General features: G+C 37.1%; 1 protein-coding gene across 2 annotated transcripts in view; it reads left to right on the top strand.

The window, feature by feature from the left end:
- BRIP1 (BRCA1 interacting helicase 1) overlaps positions 1–24,203 on the top strand; it is a 182,223-nt gene that overhangs the window by 2,830 nt on the left and 155,190 nt on the right. For both annotated transcript variants that reach the window (XM_054457133.2, XM_063655630.1), the window contains exons 3-6: positions 808–919; positions 3,491–3,664; positions 11,442–11,569; positions 13,485–13,604. In XM_054457133.2, the coding sequence (XP_054313108.1) occupies positions 808–919; positions 3,491–3,664; positions 11,442–11,569; positions 13,485–13,604 (534 nt within the window). The remainder of the gene's footprint in view (positions 1–807; positions 920–3,490; positions 3,665–11,441; positions 11,570–13,484; positions 13,605–24,203) is intronic.

Below are 24,203 nucleotides of genomic sequence, written 5' to 3'. Positions count from 1 at the left end.
CAGTGCTGCTGTGAACTTTCTTTTTTCTTTTTTTTTTGAGACGGCGTCTCACTCTGTTGCCCAGATTGGAGTGCAGTGGCGCAATCTTCGCTCACTGCAACCCCTGCCTCCCAGGCTGAAGCTATTCTCCTGCCTCAGCCTCCCCAGCAGCTGGGATTACAGGGATGTGCCACCACGCCCCACTAATTTTTGTATTTTTAGTAGAGACGAGTTTTCACCGTGTTGGTCAGGCTGGTCTCAAACTCCTGACCTCAAATGATCTACCTGCCTTGGCCTCCCAAAGTGCTGGGATTACAAGTGTGAGCCACTGCGCCTGGCTGCTGCTGTGAACTTTCTTATGCATGTTTCCTTGTGTTCATGTGGGAAAGGTTTTTGGTGTACACATAGACCTGGACTTGCTGGAGCTGGGCATCTTCACTTTATAAGAAATTGTTTATTTCTCTACCAAGTAGTTGTAACAATTTGTAGTCTCACTAGCAGTATCCTTCATTAAGTTTTCATCAAAGATATTGATAGGTAGTAATGTATTCTGGTTTTACAGAAATCGTTGATGCTTGCATAATTCTGGCACGGATTGCTCTTTTCATTTCTTCTCTTGTGCTTGATATTTTGGTAAGATAATCTTAGGGAGAGGTGTAAAGGAATACAGTTTGGATTTAACTAAATACGAGTTCCTTCTGCTATTGTTATGTTCCCTGGAGTGCAATCTCACTTCTCCTTGCTGTTCTATTTATACTTCAGATGGAGAGAGACCTTTATAAAGTTAATATGTTTATTAATCTTTTTCATTGGTTTCTGTGTTCATAGATTCTCAGAGGATTAAACAGTAAGCAACATTGTTTGTTGGAGAGTCCCACAGGAAGTGGAAAAAGCTTAGCCTTACTTTGTTCTGCTTTAGCATGGCAGCAATCTCTTAGTGGTAAGTAGTTGCTTGATATCTTCAGGTTGCTTACTGGGATCTGAAAAAATATAATACAGTATTCTTTATCCAGACTGGTTCAGCCATGCTGTCGCTAACTTAAATATTCATTTAAAGATGTTTCTTTAAAATAAGTTATAAATCTTCCAAAAGAGTTTCAATATAGCAAAATATATTTAATTAATGCTAAAATAGTATTGAACATAATTTAGTCTTTTGATGAGTCAGAAAGTACATAAAGACTTGGCAGCCTGGGCAACATTGTGATACCCCATCTCTACAAAAATTGACAATCAGCCAGGCATGGTGATGTACACTTGTAGTCCCAGCTACTTGGGAGACTGAGGTGGTAGGATCGCTTGAGCCCAGGAGGTCGAGGTTGCAGAGAGCTGTGATTGTGCACTCCAGCCTGGGTGAAAGAAAACAAACAAACAAACAAAGTTTTGGATGCTTAGAGTTATTATAAAAATAATTAGATGATAATTTATATGTAAAAGATGCAAGAGATGGGCTGTCATGATGCTATAACACGTACTAATTGCTTTTTTTGGGGGGGATTCCTTTAATATATTTGCTTACCTGTTCCTTTCTCATAACATTAGCACATGGAATATATAAAAAAGAATACATTCTAGTTGATCTTTCTACTTGTTTAAATGCCAGATAAACAGAAATTTAGTATAATATTGTTTGTATGAATTTATATTACTTCCCACTACTTTTCCTTTTTTTTTTTTTTTTTTTTTGAGTGGAGTCACCTGGGATGGAGCATAGTGATGTGATCATAGCTCACTGTAACCTCAAAATCCCAGGCTCAAGTGATTCTCCTGCTTCAGCCTCTTAAGTAGTTGGGATTACAGGCATGAGCCACCAGGCCAAACTATTTTTACTTTGTTTGCTAACAAATGCCTATTAATATTTACTTCTATGAAAGACCATATAAACTACATAATGAATCAGAAATATAATATTGGATACATTTTAGTTACATTAGATGGCTTTAACCTAAAGTATTAGGAGAATTTGAGGTTAAACGTGGTATGTGTATGTATGTATGTATGTGTATATAGGTATATATATACATTTTTAAAATGAAATGTTTGTTACTAATAAGAGTATATTAAGGCTGGGCACAGTGGCTCACGCCTGTAATCCCAGCACTTTGGGATGCCAAGGCGGGTGGATCACCTGAGGTTGGAAGTTTGAGACCAGCCGGACCAACGTGGAGATACCCTGTCTCTACCAAAAATACAAAATTAGCCGGGTGAGGTGGCGTGTGCCTGTAATCCCAGCTACTCGAGAGGCTGAGGCAGGAGAATCACTTGAACCTGGGAGGTGGAGGTTGCAGTGAGCCGAGATCGCGCCATTGCACTTCAGCCTGGGCAACAGGAGCAAAACTCTATCTCAAAAAAAAACAGTAAATATTTCATAAGCTTTTGGTTGTTCATTTTGATTCTCACTGATGTTAATTTTGGGAAAAATGAGTTTATTGGTACTAACTTCAGGTCTTAATGGCAGAAGTCTGGAAAATAGAATTAGAATATTTATATGGTACAAATGGGAAAACAATGTCAATACTGATTATTTTTAAAAATAAATTATTTAGCTTTTTTGGGGGTATATGAATGGTACATTTGTATACAATGTAGGCACACAATGTAAACTTATTACAATTTGGTATTTAGGCACTAAAATTACCTATTTTATTGATTTGAATATTGACCTTAAAATGTATTTTGATGCAAGTATCAGAATTAATACATCAAAAAACATGTTTCTATTTGAAATAGAAGTATAATTTGGGGAATGATTTAACGCTTATGTGTTAGATTATTATTTAATATATTGAACTTTCAAATTCTCCATTTAGGGAAAGAGTAGTAATTAAGGATATACTTTAGGTCCTTGTTTCAATCCATTCTTGAATTTTAGATAAATCTTAATATAAATGAATACTTGAGTAGTTGTACTTTTGTTACATTATTGATCTTAGATTATTAGATTTTTACAGATTACATAAATGGGTGATAATTTCCCTATAAATGTTTTTGTTTTTGTTTTTGAAACAGAGTCTTGCTCTGTCACCTAGGCTGGAGTGCAGTGGCGCGATCTCAGCTCATTGCTACCTCTGCCTGCCGGGTTCAAGCGATTGTCCTGCCTCAGCCTCCTGAGTAGCTGGTATTACAGGCGTGCACCACCACGCCTGGCTAATTTTTGTATTTTTAGTAGAGACAGGGTTTTACCATATTGGCTAGGCTGGTCTCAAACTCCTGACTTCAATTGATGTGCCTGCCTCGGACTCCCAAAGTGCTAGGATAACAGGCGTGAGCCACTGTGTCTGACCAAACGTTTTTGGCTTATTTCTCTCCTGTCCTAATTTGATGCTGCAGATAAAGTGACCAGCTTGTCCAGGTTTGCCAGGTACCTTCCTTGTGTTAGCCCTAAAAATCTTGTATCTTAGGAAACCTCCCAATCCTGGGTGAACTGGGCTGGTTACTTACCCTAGCTGCAGAGAATGATTAATGTTTCTTTAATTAGATATATTATAAATAGAGGTTCTTTTATTTTTAGGAAAGCCAGCAGATGAGGATGTAAGCGAAAAAGCTGAAGTACCATCGTCATGTTGTTGTACATGCCATTCAAAGGATTTTACAAACAATGACATGAACCAAGGAACTTCACATCATTTCAACTATCCAAGCACACCACCTTCTGAAAGAAATGGCACTTCATCAACTTGTCAAGGTAATTTATATTTTGCCTGGGTCAGTTGGTAATCTGTAATAAGAGTCTTAATTATTACTGTTATAAGCCCTAATTTATATAAGTTTGGTTAGCATGACTGATTATATATCTCTCTTTAGTTTCTCTGGAATGATTTTAAAATAGCACAGAGTGGTCAAAAATCCATAGACGTTTTTAAATTCTTGGTTTGACTTTTGATTTATTGAGACATTTTGTTGGTCTAAATAATTTTTTAATGAAGGCAAGGCAAAATAAATGATTTTCCAAAATTGATGTTATTTGTAGCCAGTATTGTTAATTGTATGTTAGAATTCTATAAAACAATGTTTGTATCCTAAGACGAAATCTAATTTGCCTCATTGATTCATTCTTGATAAGTTTGCCTGGCCTTCTGAGGCCAGTATCCTACATGAGAATCAGGTATGTTTATGTGTGATCTTTAAATAATTTTTACTAATTTTAGAGAAATATATTAAGAGTAACGTAAGATTATTAATATATTTAAAAAATATTTCACCTGCTTTTGGCTGTATAGAAAGGATAGACTATTATTTACCTAAGAAACCTAGGGAACATCCTGGACACTTTGCTCTTTCTTATTTCTTCATGTACATCTCCATATCCATTGGTACTTCCATAGTCCAAACTACCATTTCTTGTTTAGAGCATCCAATAAACCTTTTTTCTGCTTTTACTCATGCTATTCCTTTACCAGTCACTGGCAGGGAGACAGAGGTTGCCATGATTGACTTAAGTCAAAACAAACAGTATCCATTTCCTAAAATTGAGGATGGAGTCAGCTTCCTGTAAAGCATGTAAGTATACAGAGGAGGGTAGATGATTGAACTTCTGGTAGGAATGAGGAAAGAGAAGTGGAACAGTTGTTAAATAGGTGACCAATAGTGTTGTCTACATTGTTTTGATTTTGGCCTTTTGGATTTCTTCCTTTTCCTTCAAAGATTTATGCTTTCTCCTTCCTCAGAGCCTTTGCTTCTATTAGTGTCTCTTCTGAGCAAAGTTCCACCTTCAATTTATTATCCTTTTCTTCCTCAGTTTACATGTGACTTCCTTGGGGTATCCATCACTGATTTTTCTGTCAGAGTAGATTTGATTTCGCTATTATAGTCTGTCTTCTCATTGTGTACCTTTCCTTTATAGCACTTGTTACAGTTTGTATTATATGTGTCTGTCTAAATCTTTTATTAATCTCTGCTTCCTTGGCAGACTACTTCATGAGGTTAGGAATATTGTCAATTTGCTTACCATTGTATCCCTAGAACTCTAGCAGGGTGCCTGGCATATGGTAGGTGCTAGATAAATATTTGTTGTTAGGTATGAATGGGATTAATTTTCAGCTAATTATAGGAATTCTGGTGTATAATATTTATATACAACCTTTTAAAAACAGCTTTATTGACGTTTACTTGACATAACAAATTGCATATATTTAAATGATACATTTTTTTTTTTTTTTTTTTTTGAGACAGAATCTCCTCTGTTGCCCAGGCTGGAGTGCAGTGGTGTGATCTCGGCTCACTGCAACTTTCACCTCCTGGGTTCGAGCAATTATCCTGCCTCAGCCTCCCAAGTAATTGGGATGAGAGGCGCCTGCCACCACACCCAGCTAATTTTTTCTATTTTTAGTAGGGACAGGGTTTTACCATGTTGGCCAGGCTGGTCTCGAACTCCTGACCTCAAGTGACCCACCTGCCTCGGCCTCCCAGAGTGCTGGGATTATAGGCGTGAGCCACCACGCCCAGCCTAAATGGTACACTTTGATACATTTTGACATATTTACCTCCATGAAACTTTCACCAGAATCAAGACAGTGAACATACACACCAACCCCATATTCACTTTATCCAAAGTTTTTTAAACATGCTCACTTTCCCAAAAAGTTTTCTCATGGACTTTTGTTATCCTTCCTTCTCACCCCTCCATGACTCACCTCCCCAACCAACCACGTATCTGATTTTTGTTACTATAGATTAGTTTGCATTTTCTATAGTTTATATAAATGGATTCATACAGGATGTATACTTATTTTGTCTGGCTTCTGTCACTTAAGACAATTATTTTGAGATTCCTCCATGTTGTTCATGTTGTTGCATATGTTAATAGTTTGTTTCTTTATTTCTGAGTAATTGTGCATGGATATACCACAAATTGGTTATTGGCTGTTTATGTATATTTGGGTTATTGCTAGTTCTGGGCTATTACAAAGACAGATACTGTGAACATTTGTGTCTACACCTTTGTACGGATGTATGTTTTCATTTCTCTTGGGTGAATACTAGGAGCGGAATGACCAGATTGCTTTGTAGGTGTGTATGTTTTAATTTTTTTTTTTTGAGACGGAGTCACTCTTGCCCAGGCTGGAGTGCAGTGGCGCGATCTCGGCTCACTGCAACCTCTGCCTCTCGGGTTCAAATGATTCTCCTGCCTCAGCCTCCCAAGTAGCTGGAATTACAGGAATGTGCCACCACACCTGGCTAATTTTTGTATTTTTAGTAGAGATGGGGTTTCACCACGTTGGTCAGGCTGGTCTGTAACTCCTGACCTCAAGTGATCCACCCATCTGTGCCTCACAAAGTGTTGGGATTACAGGCGTGAGCCACCGTGCCCAGACAACTTTTTAAGAAATTTCCAAACTGTTTCATGAAGTGGTCATACCATTTTACATTCCCATCAGCAGTTATGAGAGTTCCAGTTTCTTCACATCCTTGTGAACCCTTGGTATGGTCAGTCCTTTTAATGTTAGCCATTCTTTTTTCTTTTTTTTTTTCTGGAGATAGGGTTTCACTCTGTTACCCAGGCTGGGTGCAGTACTGTGATCCTGGCTCACTTGGCTCATTGCACCCCCTGCCTCCTGGAGCCAAGTGATCCTCACACTTCAGACTCCCTAGTAGTTGGGACTACTGGCATGCACCACACCTGGCTAATTTTTGTAGTTTTTGTTGGTTTTACTGTGTTCCCCAGGCTTGTCTTGAACCCCTGGGCTCAAGTGGTCTGCCTTCTTCAGCCTCCCAAAGCATTGTGATTATAGGCATGAGCCACCATACGTGGCCTTAATTTTAGCTACTCTAATAGGCATGTGGCGGTATCTCATTGTGGTTTTAATTTTTATTTCCCATATTTTCATGTTCTTATTAGCTATCCTTGTATCTTGTTTGATGATATGTCTGTTCAAATAATTGCCTATTTTTTATTAGTTTCCTTATTGTTAAATTTTGAGGCTTCTTTAAACATTTTGAATATGAGTCTTTGATCAGATAGAATTTTAGGTTTACATTTAGGTCTAAGATCCATTTTGAGTTAATATGTGTATATGGTGTAAGGTATGGATTCAAGTTCTTTTTTGGCATGTGGATATCCAGTTGTTCAGCACCATATGTTGAAAAGGCTATCCTTTATCCACTACATTGCCTTTGTGTCTTTATCAAAAATGAGTTATCCATATGTACACAACTAGATTTTGACATTACTGTGAGTCAGTGTTATTTAGAATAGTCCAAATCGGAAAAATCAAGGTTGTATTCTGATACCCTCTTTATATTTGTAAGTAAATCCTTTAATCTGTAACCTAAATATAGAAAAATGCAAATCCTAAGTATATAGCTTGATGAATTTTCACTGTCATAACTACTACATAGATTAAAAAAAAAAAAAAGACATTACCAACACCCCAGAGGCCCTCCTCATCTTCTTTTTCAGTCACTGTCCCTTCTTTCCATTGGTAATTCTTGTCCTCCTGTGACCATTGATGAGTTTTGCCTTTTTATAGAAAGAGAGTGAAACTCCGTCTCAAAAAAAAAAAAGAAATGGAATTATATATGTAATCTTGTGTCTGTCTTTTGCTTAATATTGTATTTGTGAGATTCATTCATGCTGTTGCATATAGTAGTACTTCTTGTTTCTGTGTATTATTTCCTTGTATGAATATACCACAGTTTATTAATCTGTTCTACAGTTGTTAGGCATTGGGTTGTTTTCAGTATTGTTTAATAGTGCTGTTATGAACATTCTTGTTCAAAGGGTGCAAATAGGTAAGTATTGTCTATAGACACATACCTGGTTATAGTATATACATATGTTCAGCTATAGTAGATACTGACAACATTTTCTAAAGTGGTTGAATCAATTTATGCATCCCTGGTTAGATCCCTCCAACCCCTGCAGCAGTATATGAAAGTTGTTCACCAGTTTTGTTAGTACTTGATATTTATAGTTTTAAAAAAAATGTTAGTCATTCTTGTGTATGTGTGGTATTCTCATTGGGTTTTAGTTAGTATTTCTCTGGTGACTTCATATGTTTATTGGTCATTTGGATACCCTCTTTAGTGAATTGCCTAATCAAGTTGTTTGCCATTTTTCTTTTGTTTTTTATTTGAGGTGGGGTCTCACTCTGTTGCTCAGGCTGGAGTGCAGTGGTGCAATCTCAACTCACTGCACCCGCCATCTCCCAGGCTCAAGCAATTCTCCTGCCTCAACCTCCTGAGTAGTTGGGATTGCAGGCACCTGCCACCACACCCGGCTGATTTTTGTATTTTTAGTAGAAATGGGGTTTCACCATGTTGGCCAGGCTGACCTCGAACTCCTGACCTCAAATGATCACTCGCCTCAGCCTCCCAAAGTGCTTGGATTACAGGTGTGAGCCACTGTGCCCAACCTCCATTTTTCTATTGGGTGTTTCTTAGGTTTCTTGAAGATTTTAAAAAACATAATCGGGAGATATCTTCTTTCTTTTTAACTTTGTATCTTAAAGATTTTACACCTTTGATGAACTTCCTTCAAACTCCCTTGCTATCAAGACCAGGACGATAAGCCTTTTTGTATGTGATGATAATATGATTTTTATTTTTATGAATTGGGGTTACCCTTATTTGGCACACGGCATTTCAGTTTTCTAAAACTAAATGATCATTTTGGGTGGACATTCCCTACCCTCTTAATAGGCCCATGCCAATTTGCCCCTTATTTATTTGGGATAGAGTTTCTCCACAGTGGCACTATTAACGTTTTGAGTGGGATAACTCTTTGTTGCAGGAGCTCTACCTTGTGAGATGTTTAGCAATACCCCCGGCCTTTATGCACTGGATGCTAGTAGTATTTCCACCTCTGCTCTTTTTGTGACAACCAAAAATGTCTCCAGACATTGCCCATTATGCCTGGGATGAGAAGTGGTGGTGTTAAAATTGGCCCGGTTGAGAATCACTGATCTAGGTTTATTTTATGGTTATTTTACTGGTTGCCTGGACATGCAGAGCTCAAAATTACCTGTCTTATCTAAAATATATATGGAAATGCAAAGGACTAAGGATAGCCAGGATGCTTTTGAAGAAGCAGGTCAAGGTGAGAGATTTGATCCACCAAATATACTGATTTATTGTATGTAAATATAGAGTAATTAAGACAGACTGAGGTTAGCACAGTGATAGACTCATATAAAAGTATAGAGAACCCTAATTTGGTCCCACATGTATCCAGAAACTTGATATTTTTATAGAAGTGCCCCTACAGCTTGTAGGGGAAAGGAAGAACTTGGGTGGTGCTGGGCCTATTAGATGTCCATATGGAAAAAATTGAAATTGGAGCCCTACTTTATACCATATATAAAAACTGATTCAAGGTAGATTAAAGACCTACTTCTGAAAGGCAAAACTATTAGGATTTTTAGAGTATAGTGGTTTTCAAACTGTGTTTCTAAGAACCTTATAAAGAAAGAAACATGACTCATAAGGAAAGGGGGAAAGTGGATCAGGGAAGTTCTGGGTCTTTCATCCCTATTTTGGAAATTTTAAGCAACATTTCTTTTTTTTTCTTTTTTTGAGATGGAGTCTCGCTCTGTCACTTAGGCTGGAGTGCAGTGGCGCGATCTTGGCTCACTACAACCTCTGCCTCCCGGGTTCAAGTGATTCTCCTGCCTCAGCCTCCCAAGTAGCTGGGATTACAGGCATGCACCACCATGCCCAGCTAATTTTTGTATTTTTAGTAGAGATGGGCTTTCGTCACGTTGGCCAGGCTGGTCTCAAACTCCTGGCCTCAGGTGATCCACCTGCCTCGGCCTCCCAAAGTGCTGGGATTACAGGTGTGAGCCACTGTGCCCAGCTGCAACATTTCTTTAAAAAGAAAATAGTCCTACACTTTAGAAAAAACTTGAAAATCAGTGCTATGTGGCATAGGTTCATTTCTGAGTTTATGTAATCTCAAGCTTTCTTTTTTTTTTTGGAGACAGAGTCTTGTTCTGTTGCCCAGGCTGGAGTGCATGGCGCGGATCTCAGCTCACTGCAACCTCTGCCTCCCAGGTTCAAGAGATTCTAATGCCTCAACCTCCCGAGTAGCTGGGATTATAGGCCTGCACCACCATGCACAGCTAATTTTCGTATTTTTAATAGAGATGGGATTTTGCCATGTTGCCCAGGCAGGTCTTGAACTCCTGGGCTCAAGTGATCCACTCGCCTCGGCCTTCCAAAGTGCTGGGATTAAAGGCGTGAGCCACTGGGGCCGGCCTCAAATTTGTGTTTTGAAAACAGTATTGGACCTGCTCATGTAGGTTTTTCTCTGCTGTAAATCCTTTAGGGCCAAGGATTCTCTTTTTCACTGTTTTTCCATGGTGTTTGGCCGTGGGATAGACTCAATGTAATAAATGATTGTTGGCTGGGTGCGGTGGCTCATGCCTGTAATCCCAGCACTTTGGGAGGCTAGGCGGGTGGATCACCTGAGGTCAGGAGTTCGAGACCAGCCTGACCAACATGGAGAAACCGTGTCTCTACTAAAAATACAAAATTAGCCAGGCGTGGTGGCACATGCCTGTAATCCCAGCTACTCAGGAGGCTGAGGCAGGAGAATCGCTTGAACCCGGGAGATGGAGGTTGTGGTGAGGTGAGATCACACCATTGCCCTTCAGCCTGGGCAACAAGAGGAAAACTCCATCTCAAAAAAAAAAGATTGTTAAATTAATTCAAGCCATGGGAGTGGAGAGAATGCTTAGAGAGAAGCAAAGAGGAAGGAGGGTACCTTTAAGAATATTTATATTTAGGAAAAGGGAGAAACCAATGTATGAGAATAGTTAAGAGCAGTGTTATAGACATTAAGGAAGAAGAAAATGTGTTTGCTATGTTCCAAGAAGACAGTGTTGGCTGTATGCCTAAGAGGTTACATGTATGGACGTTGGAGTCACACAGCAGGATTCAGTCACATCCAAGCTCTACCATTTAATAACTATATGATACTGGGCAAGCTACTGGACTTTTAAAAACCTAGTGTTCACATTTGTAAGATTGGGATAATTAATGTTATTTGGTGATTAGGAGGTCCTTGATGACCTTGAGAAGGAGCTTTCAGGATTATGGGATTAAAAGATTATATGAGCTTGATTCTATAATCAATGGTTTTGCTCTACAGAACGTGGAGAAACTTAGTAGGAAAGAAACGTTGATACTGTAAAGAAAGATTTTTACAGACATGAAATATATTTTCTTCAGAGATCCTTGCAGTTATACATTTTAAATCATGTTATTGGGAGTAGTCTACAAGTACATAAAGCGATTTAAAAAATCCAATTGGACTTTTCCTATTGAAAGCATGTTTCTCAAAATCTTTGGTAAAGTAAACTGAATGGTAGAGAAGTGCTTTTTAAACATGTTTAAGTTTCATGTTTTAGATTATGGTATGAAATTTCTAGAAATAAGCCTTACATCCTGGTTCCAGTTTTCTTCTAGAAAAATTGCCTGTGTGTAAGTTATTTATGCTATTTTTTTTTTATTACTTATATAAGACTCCCCTGAAAAAACCACTCTGGCTGCAAAGTTATCTGCTAAGAAACAGGCATCTGTATACAGAAATGAAAATGATGATTTTCAAGTAGAGAAGAAAAGAATTCGACCCTTAGAAACTACACAGCAGGTAAACAGAGTTTATTGGCAGTAAATAACCCAGTTAGTTACAGCTGAACATGGTAGTCAAGTATCAAGTTTTTAATGCACTTGTAGAGATTAGTTGGGTCATGTGACAGCCATAAATTAAATAGTAATTTGTTGTAATTTCATTTTGTAGAGTTACTTGTTACAAAGGAGTTTGTTATTATAGCAGATTATTCACAGTAACATGTCATTCAAGTGAAACTGCATGGTGTTTCTTATATATGAGGAATATGATAGTAAAATATTTACTTAAGGCATATCTTAGTGATATACTACTTTGTACTTTTTAACTCCTCCATTGTTTCTATCTTAAAATAGCATTTTCTTTTGGCTAAAATACCTTTGATATGATTATTCATGTTATGGATATTTTGGAATTTATAGTTTTAATGTAATGACAAGATGTATTCTTACTGAGTTTTTAAGATTGATACATGATAAAATAGGTATATTTATTTCTAAAAATTACTAAAAGGCTTGAATTACCAGATATTTTAAATGAAATTTGGATGCATATGAACACAATGTTTTCTCAAAATTCATGGCAGTGAGATAGGAAGGCTGGGATTTTAATAGATTTAGTTACAAATAAAAAAGATAATTATTAGGCTGAATACAGTGGCTCACGACTGTAATCCCAGCACTCTGGGAGGCTGAGGTGGGAGGATCTCTTGGGTCCAGCAGTTTGAGACCAGCTGGGTGACATAGCAAGGCTCGTGTCTCCACAAAAAAGTAAAAAAAAGAGCCGGGTGTGGTGGCATGAGCCCTACAGGCTCATCAGACATGTAGCCCTTATAGACTACTTTCCAGCTACTTGGGAGGCTGAGGTAGGAGGATTGCTCAAGCCTAGGAATTCAAGGCTGTGGTGAGCTAAGATCATGCAATTATGCTTCAACCTTGGTGACAGAGCAAGACCCTGTCTCTAAAAAATAAATAAATAAAAACATAAAATAAAAAATTATTAATTAGGATGTTATTTGTAGGCAAGTAACTGGGTACTTTTAATTGAGTATACTCAAGGTTCTTGCATTCTTATGTAGTTTAACTGTTCCACTCACAATCTTTATAAATTTCTATAATTCAGCCTTGTTTTTAGAAATAGAATGAACTAGTTTATTTTTATCAAAGTACCAATGACAAATGAGGTGTGAACCTATAGAGATTTCCCCCTGACAAAATGTGTACGTAGAGTTGCATGTCATCAGGTAGGGCTCAACATAAAACATTTATTCCCTCACTTCACTGGTTCTCATTTCATTTTTCGCGGGAATGAGATTATCAGTAGAAATGCTTTTCTCCCCAATTATATAGTGAATAGATCTTTCACAAATAGGAAAAGCATGGATGCAGTTTGGAAAGAAAACTTAGTGGTATTTATAAAAGAAATTTAATCAAAGACAACTTGGTTTATCAAATATCTAGTAAGTAACAGTGATAATAGTAATCGAGTAATTTATTCCATCCTGTAGGAAATCATGACTGTTTACATTAAAAGTTTTATTCTAAGTTCTTTTCAATGTAGAATTGTGCTTAAGTTTTGACTTGCTTTTATTTTCCAATTAGATATATGATTGGACTTTCCAATATGAGTATATTTGATGTCCATATGATGGGACTATTTTATGAGAAGTTCATTTTACAGTACTCTAATTTTGTTACATCACTAATTAAAGATAGTTTGGCTAAGATTCATGAGTCATTACTATGTTCTGTTTCCTTTAAGTATTGTAATGAGGTGCTTATTTGCATTTTTAAAATTTGTTTCATTACTGCCTGTTAGAAATAGTCTTTTTTTGGATGCAGGAAAAAAATACATAGAGCTGTTTTGGCCTTTGAGAACAACTAACCAGTTAAACTTCTAGTTCACCTTAAACTTCATTTTGGTTCTGTGTTTACAGATTAGAAAACGTCATTGCTTTGGAACAGAAGTACACAATTTGGATGCAAAAGTTGATTCAGGAAAGACTGTAAAACTCAACTCTCCGCTGGGAAAGATAAACTCCTTTTTGCCACAGAAAGTATGTATTAATGCCATTGTTCAGTTTTAAAGAAGGAAAATACGGAATTTTCTAAACCAATTTTTGACAAAAGAGGAAGAATAGTATAATACAAAGACAGTAGAAACCAACTCAGAAGTCCTCAATGCTGTCACATCTCTGTTACTAATGTGTGAGATGGCAAAGTCTATTCTCTCTATGCCTTGTTTCCTTATAAAATAAGAGAATTGGAGAGAGAGATCTGCAAGTCATTTTTTCTGTTCTGTATTTTAATGTTTGTAAATTCTCCAACTCCTTAAAGTTCTTTCAGGATCCTTAGGGCAACAGTTCTCAAGGAGTAGTCCAAGGAGTTCTAGATATTGAGATTTTTTTGGGGGTGGTCTGTGAGGTGAAAATTATTTTTGTAATAATATTAAGATGTTGTAGGCCAGGCGTGGTGGCTAACGCCTGTAATCCCAGCACTTTGGGAGGCCAAGGCGGGTGGATCACTTGAGTTCACGAGTTTGAGACCAGCTTGGGCAACAAGGCGAAACCCTGATTCTACAAAAAATACAAAAATTAGCCAGGTGTTGTGGTGCACACTTGTAGTCCCAGCTACTCGGGAGGCTGAGGTGGGAGGATGGCTTAAGCCCAGGAGGCAAAGGTTGCACTGAGCTAAGATTGCACCACTACACTCCAGCCTGGATGACAGAGTGAGACCCCATCTCAAAAAAAAAAAAAGGAAAAAATATGTTATTGCCTTTTGGATTGTCTTGACATTTGTACTGGTAGTACAAAAGCAAGAATGGGTAAAACTGTTGGTGCCTTAGCAGAAATCAAGGTATTGGCTCCAACCTCTCTCTCTCCCTCTCTCTCTCTCTCTCTCTCTCTCTCTATAAAATTATATAATTTTTATTTATTTATTTATTTATTTATTTATTTTTTTGAGACGGAGTATCGCTCTGTCACCCAGGCTGGAAGTGCGGTGGCGTGATCTCCGCCCACTGCAAGCTCCGCCTCCCGGGTTCATGCCATTCTCCTGCCTCAACCTCCCGAGTAGTTAGGACTACAGGCGCCTGCCACCACGCCTGGCTAATTTTTTGTATTTTTGGTAGAGACGGGGTTTCACCATGTTAGCCAGGATGGTCTCGATCTTCTGACCTCGTGATCTGCCCACCTTGGCCTCAACCCAACCTATACTAATAATAGTTTTCTTCAGCATTATTAGATCACAGTTTTGAAAAAAACCAGTTTCATTTAAGAATGTCTTTGATGAAGCAGTAAAAATTACTAACTGTATTTAATCTCAGCTCTTTAGGTTTTTAACATCCTGTGTGAAGAAATGAATAGAACTCATAAAACACTTTTGCATACAGAAGCAGGTTGGATGTCCTGGGGAGAAGTGCCTGTAGGATAGTTTGGATTGTGAGCTGACTAGCCACTTTTTGTCATGGAACATCATTTTTGCTTGAAAAAGAGTGAATGATGTACTAACCGTGGTAATTCTTTATGATAAAATGAGCCAGATAAAATTTGAGCTTTCAAGTGAAAATCAGAATTTTAAAAAATTTGTATATACTCTGAGCTTGGCAGCTTTGTGATAACTACAGACTTTTCTGATGAAATTGGTGATATTACAGAATATGACTTTTTGTATTTATATAATGAAATGTGTCAACATTTGTAAGATCTGTAAAACTCAGTGAACTTAAACTCAGCGAACTAAATATTATTTAAATGACCAGTGCATGATATTGCAAAATGATGCCTAGAAAAGGTCCATCCTAAGTGCAAGATAGACTGATGGACCTTTTTTCTGCCCTGTCCCCCCATTCCCAGGCAACCACAGATTTGTTTTCAGTTACTGTACATTTAATTTGCGTTTTGTTGGTGATCTTCACTGAAGCTTTATATTAATAGTTGGAGACATTATCTAGAAGCTTCTTCTGTTAAATTGCAATAATCATCAACATCATTATAATGTAAGCTATATGTTGGGCTCTGCCACAGTGTTTTCTCATTCATTTTCTTTCCTGTCCTTCATGGGCTTACTATTATCTGAAATTACTTGATTCCTTGTTTATTATTTGTCTGGCCCATTATGATGTAATGTCAGTCTTTTTCATGTGTGTCCCTCATGCCTAGAACAGCATATGGTGCATATTAGTTGTCTAATAAATATTTGTCAAATGTTACTGAGTTCTTACAATGATTATGAAGCAGGTATATTGGTATTCCCATTGTACAGATGAGGAAACTCTGAGAAGGAAGAAACTGGCCTAAGATCACAAAGCTAGTAAATAGTAGAGCTAAATCCTGCCTAGGCATTCTCATGTTCTGGCAAATGCCCTAATCGCTTTATTTTATATTCTCTGTAAAATGCCTCTCTGCAGTTCTGGAGCCACCTAAATAGGGTTCTAACACCAAGATAAGGAAAGAAATATGTAGAAGCTCACGGATAAACAAATCAAGTATAGAGTCAGCCGTGATTAAGATTTTTTTTTTCTTGGAAATTGTTTTTGTTTGCTTTATTTGTGGACACAGGGTCTCAATGTGTTGCCCATGCTGTAATGCAGTGGTGTGATCATAGCCCACTGTAACCTCAAAATCCCAGGCTCAAGTGATCCTCCAACCCCAGCCTCCTGAGTAGCAAGGACTACAGATGTGCAACACCATGCCCAGCTAATTTTTTATTTTTATTTTTTGTAGAGATGAGGTCTCACTGTGTTGCCCAGGTTGGTCTCAAACTCATGGCCTCCAGTGATCCTCTTGCCTGGGCCTCCCAGAGTTTTGGGATTATAGGCATGAATCACTGCACCTGGCTTGTTTTGTTTTTATTGGTTAAGAGAATGGACTTTGGACACATACTGCCTGATTTTAATTTTTAAATAAAGATTGGGCCAGGCATCATGGCGCATGCCTATAATCTCAGCACTTTGGGAGGCCAAGGTGAGAGGATTGCTTGAGGTCAGGAGTTGAAGACCAACCTGGGCAACATAACGAGACCCTGTCTTTACGAAGAATAGAAAAAAAAATAGCTGTGTGTGGTGGTGTGTACTTGTAGTCCTAGCTACTCAGGAGGCTGAGGCAGGGGGATCCCTTGAGCCAGAAGATTGAGGCTGTATTGAACTATGATTGAACCACTGTACTCCAGTCTGGGTGACAAAACGAGACCCTGTCTCTAAAAAAAAATTAAAAATAAATACATAAAATACAAATTGTATATATTTTAGGTGTAAAACATAATGTTTTAATATATGTATACACAGTGAAATTATTACTACAGCCAAGCTGTGATTGTCTGTTTGAATTGCTATAAAGGAATACCAGAGGCTGGGCAATTTATAAAGAAAAGAGTTTTATTTTCGCTCACAGTTCTGTAGGCTGTGCAGGAAGCATGGTGTCAGCATCTGCTTCTGGTGAGGGCCTCAAGAAGCTTACAAGCATGCCAGAAGACAAAGAGAGAGCAAACTTGTCACATGGAAAGAGAGGACAGAGGAGCGAGCAGAGGAGGTTCCACACTCTTTTAAATAACCAGATCTCATGTGACCTCAGAGCAAGAACTCAACTCATTACTGTGAGGAGGGCACCAGCCATTGATGACCCAAGCACTTTACACTAGGCCCCACCTCCAACTTCGGGGATCACATTTCAGCATGAGATTTGGAGGGGACACACTTCTAAATCATATCACAAGCTAATTAACATATTCATCTCCTTACATTTGTGTGTGTGTGTATGTGTGTGTTGAGAACACCTGAAATTTTTAAAGCCAATATTGAAATATCCAGCCTAGAATATAGTATTATTAACTGTTGTCATGATGCTGTTCATTAGCTCTCTAGACTTGATTCATCCTATGTAAATTCAACTTTTTACTCTTTGATCAACATCTCAAATCCCCTACCTCCCTGCCCTGGTAACCATTGTTCTGATTTCTGTTTCTATGTATTTGACTTTTTTAGATTCCACGTGTAAGTGAGATCATGTAGTATTTTTCCTTCTACATCTGACATGTTTCACTTTGCATAATGTCCTCCCTCCAGGTTCATTCATGTTGTCACAAATAGCAGGATCTTTTTTAGGGCTAATATTCCATTGACATACACATACACACCACAATTTCTTTATTCATCCATTGACAGACACTTAGATTATTTTCATATCTTGAGACTGCTTGGATTTTAATCATAGCTCTACTCTTTATTAACTGTATAACCTTGATTTTTTAAACTCTTGGTATTATGTTTAGCTGTTTGTTAAATGGGGTTAGTGATAGTACCTATCTCATGGGGCTGTTAGGAGGATTAAACAAGTTAATACCTAGACAGTGCTGAGAGTATCTGGCATACCTGAGAGTTTAAGTACTAAGTGGTAGTAGAAGTGGCAGCAGCAGTAGTAGTAGTAACAGCAGCAGATGGATACACATTTGTAGTTCTTACCTTTAGCTGCTGCTGATGAAAGATTCTATATAATACCGACTAATAATATTACATATTTGTAGTTCTTATCTTTATTTTTTGTTTATTTTTGTTGACACATAATAATTATACATACTTATGGGATTCGGTGTGATAATTTTCATACATGTATATGATATGTAATGATCAAATCAGAGTAATTAACACATCCATCGCCTCAAACATTTGTCATTTCTTTGTGTTGCAAATATTCAGAATTCTCTCTTACAGCTTTTTGAAAATATGTAAGAAATTATTGTTAACCATATTTACCCTAGAGTGCTATAGAATACCAAAACTTATTCCTCCTGTTTCTCCAATCTAGCTGTAGTTATAAATTTGTAAACCCACCTCTCCTTATCCTCCCCTCCCCTCACCCCTTCCTAACCTCTGATAACCACAATTTACTCTACTTCTATGAGCTCATTTTTTTTAGCTCCTACATATGAGTAAGAACATACAGTACTTACCTGCCTATGCCTGACTTATTTCACTTAATATCTTCCAGGCTTACCCATGTTGCTGCAAATAGCAAGGTTTCAATCTTTTTTTTATGGCTGAATAATATTCCATTATGGATATGTGTCACATTTTCTTTATTCATTCATCTGTTGATGGACATTTAGGTTGATGCCAACTCCTTATCTTGTCTATTACGAATAGTGCTAAATAAACATGGTGTTGGCTGGGTGTGGTGGCTCACACCTGTAATCCCAACACTTTGGAAGCCTCAGGTAGGAGAATCACTCAGGCCAGGAGTTTGAGACCAGCCCTGGCAACATAGCGAGAACTCCATCTGTACAACATTAAAAAAAAAATTGGCCAGGCATGGTGGTACGTGCCTGCAGTCCTAGCTACTTGGGAGGCTGAGGCATGGGGGATCACTTGACTCTAGGAGTTTCAGACTGTGGTGAGATATGATCATGCCACTGTACTCTAGATTTTCTTTCCTTTGGATAAATAGTAGTAGGATTGCTGGATTATATGATTATATGGTAGTAATATTTTTAGGTTTTTGGGAAGCCTCCATTACTGTTTTCCATAATGTCTGTACTAATTTACATTTCCACTAATAGTGTATGAGTTTCTTTTTCTCCACATCGTCACTAACTTTTTTTTTTTTTTTTTTTGTCTTTTCGATAGTAAGCCATTCTAACTGGGTGAGATGATATCTTATTGTGCTTTTGATTTATATTTCCCTGATAATTAGTGATGTTCAGCATTTTTTCATGTTCTTGTAGGCTTTATGTATCTTTTGAGAAATGTTTATTCACACCCTTTGCCTATTTTAAAATCAGATTATTTGTTATTTTTTGCTGTTGAGTTCCTTGTATATTCTGGATAGTAGTCCCTTCTCAGATGAATAGTTTGGAAATATTTTCTCCCATTCTACAGGTTGTCTCTATACTCTGTTGTTTCCTTTGCTGTGCAGAAGCTTTTTAGTTTGATACAGTCCTATTTGTCTATTTTTGTTTTTGTTGCCTGTACTTTTGAATTCTTACCCATAAAATCTGCCTAGATCAGTGTCCTGAAGCTTTTCCCCTATGTTTTCTTCTGGTAGTTTTATGGTTTTGGGTCTTATGTTTAAGTCTTTAATCTATTTTGAGTTGGTTTTTGTAGATGGTGAGAGGGATCTAGTTTTTTCCTTTTGCATATGGGCATCCAGTGTTCTTAGCACCATTTATTGAAGAGAGGGTCCTTTCCCCGATATGTGTTCTTGGCATCTTTGTTGAAAATCAGTCAACTGTAAAAACCTGGATTTACTTGTCGGTTCTCTATTCTGTTCCATTGGTCTATGTGTCTGTTTTTATACTAATACCATTCTGTTTTGGTTACTATAGCTTTGTGTAGTACATAGTGTGGTGCCTACAGTTTTCTTTTTGCATACTATTACTTTGGCTATTCAGGGTCTTTGTGGTTCCATATGAATCTTAGGATTGTTCTTTCTATTCCTGTAAAGAATGTTACTGGTATTTTGATAGGGATTACATTGAATCTGTAGGTTGCTTGGAGTAATATGTAGTTCTTATTTTTATTTTATTTATTTAGTTAACTTTTTTAGAGACAAGGTTTCGCTGTGTTGCTTAAGCTGCTCTCAAACTTCTGGGCTTAAGTGATCCACCTGCCTTGGCCTCCCAGAGTGCGAGGATTATAGGTGTGAGCTACTGCACCTGGCCTTGTAGTTCTTATTTTTAAATGCTGCTGAAAGGTATTATTAATGTTATTGTTGATAATACTGATCAACATTATAAATTTTGAGGAGTTAGGTTTAGAGTTTAGTAGAAAATTCATTTTCTTTTTTTTTTTGAGATGGAGTCTCCCTTGTCACCCAGGATGGAGTGCAGTGGGGCGATCTCGGCTCACTGCAACTTCTGCCTCCTGGGTTCAAGTGATTCTCTTGAATCAGCCTCTCGAGTAGCTGTGATTACAGGCACCCGACACCACGCCCAGCTCATTTTTGTATTTTTAGTAAAGATGAGGCTTCACCATGTTGGCCAGGCTGGCCTCGAACTCCTGACCTCAGGTGATCTGTTTGCCTCGGCCTCCCAAAGTGCTGGGATTACAGGCGTGAGCCACGGAACCTGGCCAAAAATTCTTTTGATATCGTTAAAGATGTTTATGGCTGAAATATTTTGAGTCTAAACCGCTTGACCGTAAGCACAGCTACTGTGCCCTTGGTTGAGCACCTTAATTTTAAGCCTAATGCTTTGATTGATTTCTCCTTTTGGTTATGTAGTATGCTGATATATGTTGATCATTGATTATGGTCTTCTCATTGGTAAAATATAGCTGTATCTATAATTGTATATCTGTATCTTTATATCTGTTTTATTTTTAAACCAGAAATTGCATATTTCCTTCCTTGGCTTTAGGTGGTATAACTCTGCATATCTCTAGAAATGGAATAATTTTTCATAAGTGGGTGATTTATTACTCATAACATTAAGATATAGGCCTCTGACAATTTCTCGTAAGTCTGAAAACTTGTTGAACAAGTTAAATCTCTCAATTAAATCTAGTCTGTCAAATGATAACATTTCACTAGTGTGACACTGAATTTTTGTTTGCAAGAAGACATGAGATATATGCCATACTAATTAAACATGCATAAAGTAAATTTAACAGACATCAAAGCACTTTTGCAATGCAAAGAACATATGGTTGAGCTCTAATATTTGTTTCTTTTCATGGTAGTCTGATGAAAAACATGACTGTATAAAGTAATTTTATGTGCTTTCTGAAAGGTTATGGGAAAAAAAACCCCAAAAATACATAAGTAAAATGATTTGTATTTTCAATTTTATTTTTTTTCTTCCTAACATAAAAATAGAATAAGTAGTTATAATAGAAATATAATCATTATAAAATGTATAGTTTTAGTGAGTATGAATGTTTCTCCTTTTTGTATGTTAAGTAAATTGTTAGTAAATTTCTCATGGATTTCTAGCATTAAATAATACATCTAGGTTTTCAGAGAACAAGGACTAATTATTTCCATGACTGTAATATAAGAAAAAATAATGGGGATATGAGTAGAGGTAATTTATTTAAAAAATGGGATTTTTGGGTGTCATAGAGGAGTAAATATTTTTCCTTGTAGGAAATTACTTTGGTTTCAGCTGTAACATTTCTTAGTCTTTACAAAGTGACTTATTACAAATCATAAAAGTATTTTCTGTAGATTTTGGGATAGGTGGTTTCATAAAAAGTAGAAGAAAAATAGTTTCATGTGTATTAATGTCGTAAGTTTTAATATTTATTATACAGTAGCTTTTGAAATGAGTTTATTGCCAAAACTTTTAGATAAAGTAATTGAAAAAAAAGTAGTCCATATATTAGAACTTTTCTTGTGCTGGCAGATCATATGCCTCGGTTTTTTTATATTTTATTTTTATTTTTGCTTTTTTCTTCAGACCAAAATGCCTCACATTTTATCTGTTGTATTTTAATCTAGACCTTGTAATAATCTTGAATAAGGTAAACTGAGAGACTTGGGTAAGTAACTTTTTTGTCAAAACCAGTTCTTTCATATGGAAGGAAAAAGAATGTGGGACTAGATTTTTTTTTTTTAATTTTTTAAATTATTATTATTTTCTTTTATTATTATTATTATTATTATTATTATACTTTAGGCTCTATGGTACATGTGCGCAACGTGCAGGTTAGTTAAATATGTATACATGTGCCATGCTGGTGCGCTGCACCCACCAACTCGTCATCTAGCATTAGGTATATCCCCCAATGCTATCCCTCCCCCCTCCCCCAACCCCACAACAGTCCCCGAAGTGTGATGTTCCCCTTCCTGTGTCCATGTGTTCTCATTGTTCAATTCCCACCTATGAGTGAGAATATGCGGTGTTTGGTTTTTTGTTCTTGCGATAGTTTACTGAGAATGATGATTTCCAATTTCATCCATGTCCCTACAAAGGACATGAACTCATCATTTTTTATGGCTGCATAGTATTCCATGGTGTATATGTGCCACATTTTCTTAATCCAGTCTATCATTGTTGGACATTTGGCTTGGTTCCAAGTCTTTGCTATTGTGAATAATGCCAAAATAAACATACGTGTGCATGTGTCTTTATAGCAGCATGATTTATAGTCCTTTGGCTATATACCCAGTAATGGGATGGCTGGGTCAAATGGAATTTCTAGTTCTAGATCCCTGAGGAATCGCCACACTGACTTCCACAAGGGTTGAACTAGTTTACAGGTGGGACTAGATTTAATGATACTTTATTTATTTATTTATTTATTTTTGAGAGGGAGTCTTGCTCTGTTGCCCAGGCTGGAGTGCAGTGGCGCGATCTCGGCTCACTGCAAGTTCCGCCTCCCGGGTTCACACCGTTCTCCTGCCTCAGCCTCCCAAGTAGCTGGGACTACAGGCGCTCGCCACCACGCCCAGCTAATTTTTTATATTTTAGTAGAGACAGGGTTTCACCGTGTTAGCCAGGATGGTGACTCACTCCTGTAATCCCAGCACTTTGGGAGGCTGAGGTGGGCGGATCATGAGGTCAGGAGATACGTTATATCTAATTGAATTCTAACACCTTTAAATTCTAAGGATGCTTTTCCTATCTTGCTTTTTATTATATGATACTAGGGAGTACAGTATTTTTTAAATAGAAATATTTATTTGGATTCATGAATTAATGGTTTAGTTCTCTTATCCCTGCAAAGGTGTGAGTCTTAGTCTTCACGTTTTTCAAATCTGCAGTTGCATTACTTTTGACAAACCTTCTTCCATAAATTAAATGATAAATTAGTTTGATGATTTCTGTTTTCCCCTGAATTTGACATTAAACTTTTTAGGTTCTTCAAATTTTCTTAGTTTTTATGAACATTATTTAGTTTCCACCCAGTGGATTGGAGAATTAGATTGTTGTCTCTTTATTTTTCTGTCATTTCTAGTCTCCTAACTCTCTTTTCAAGTCGGAAAATAGTGTCAGTACCTTTTCTTATATAATTAACTTTCTGCTGTCCCCTGCTGGATCCCTTTCCTTACAGTTCAGATTTATTTTCTTAATCTGACAATTCATACGTCAAAGATCTAGTGAAGCATCTGTCTCCACATGGTCAAAATATAGTTAAGAAAAACATTGTTTTTTAGAATAGTATGTTAACGTTTTGATATTATTTTGTTCTGTCATTCGTAATCATTTTCTCTAGATTTATTTATATTCTGTTCATTTTTTAAGTAAATCCTCACAATAGCCAGGGTTGTCTTCAGATACATTCTTACGCTTATACCTGCTTTTTATTTATTCATTAAATAAATGCTAACATTCGTTATATACTTTAATTAAAGTAATTATATTTGATTTAATGTAGCAGTAGCATATTATTTTAATTCATAACTTGGGCCTGGTGTGTGGAAGACACTTGGGTCCAGCAGAGTGCGCTGTTGACCTTCTTACAAAGTGTTAACACTGGGGCGATCCTTAGGCTATTTTTTTTTCCTTTTTCTTCCTCCCATACCCCATTTTTATTTCCTTCCTTCCTACCCTTCTTTCTTTTGCTTTATACTTTTAATTTACTTTTATTTAAAATAGCTATTTAACATAACTGCATATATATGGTGATACTGGTGCTTACTGTGTTATGTGCCAGACACTCTGCTAAGCACTTTAGAAATATTAATTCACCTGGCAAATACAGGTTCATGTGAGTTGATGCT

This window comes from Pongo pygmaeus, chromosome 19 (genome assembly GCF_028885625.2).
Source record: "Pongo pygmaeus isolate AG05252 chromosome 19, NHGRI_mPonPyg2-v2.0_pri, whole genome shotgun sequence".
In the NCBI taxonomy this organism is placed as follows: Eukaryota; Metazoa; Chordata; class Mammalia; order Primates; family Hominidae; genus Pongo; species Pongo pygmaeus.
Note: the sequence above shows the minus strand (reverse complement) of the source record. Positions and strands in the feature narration are given on the sequence as shown.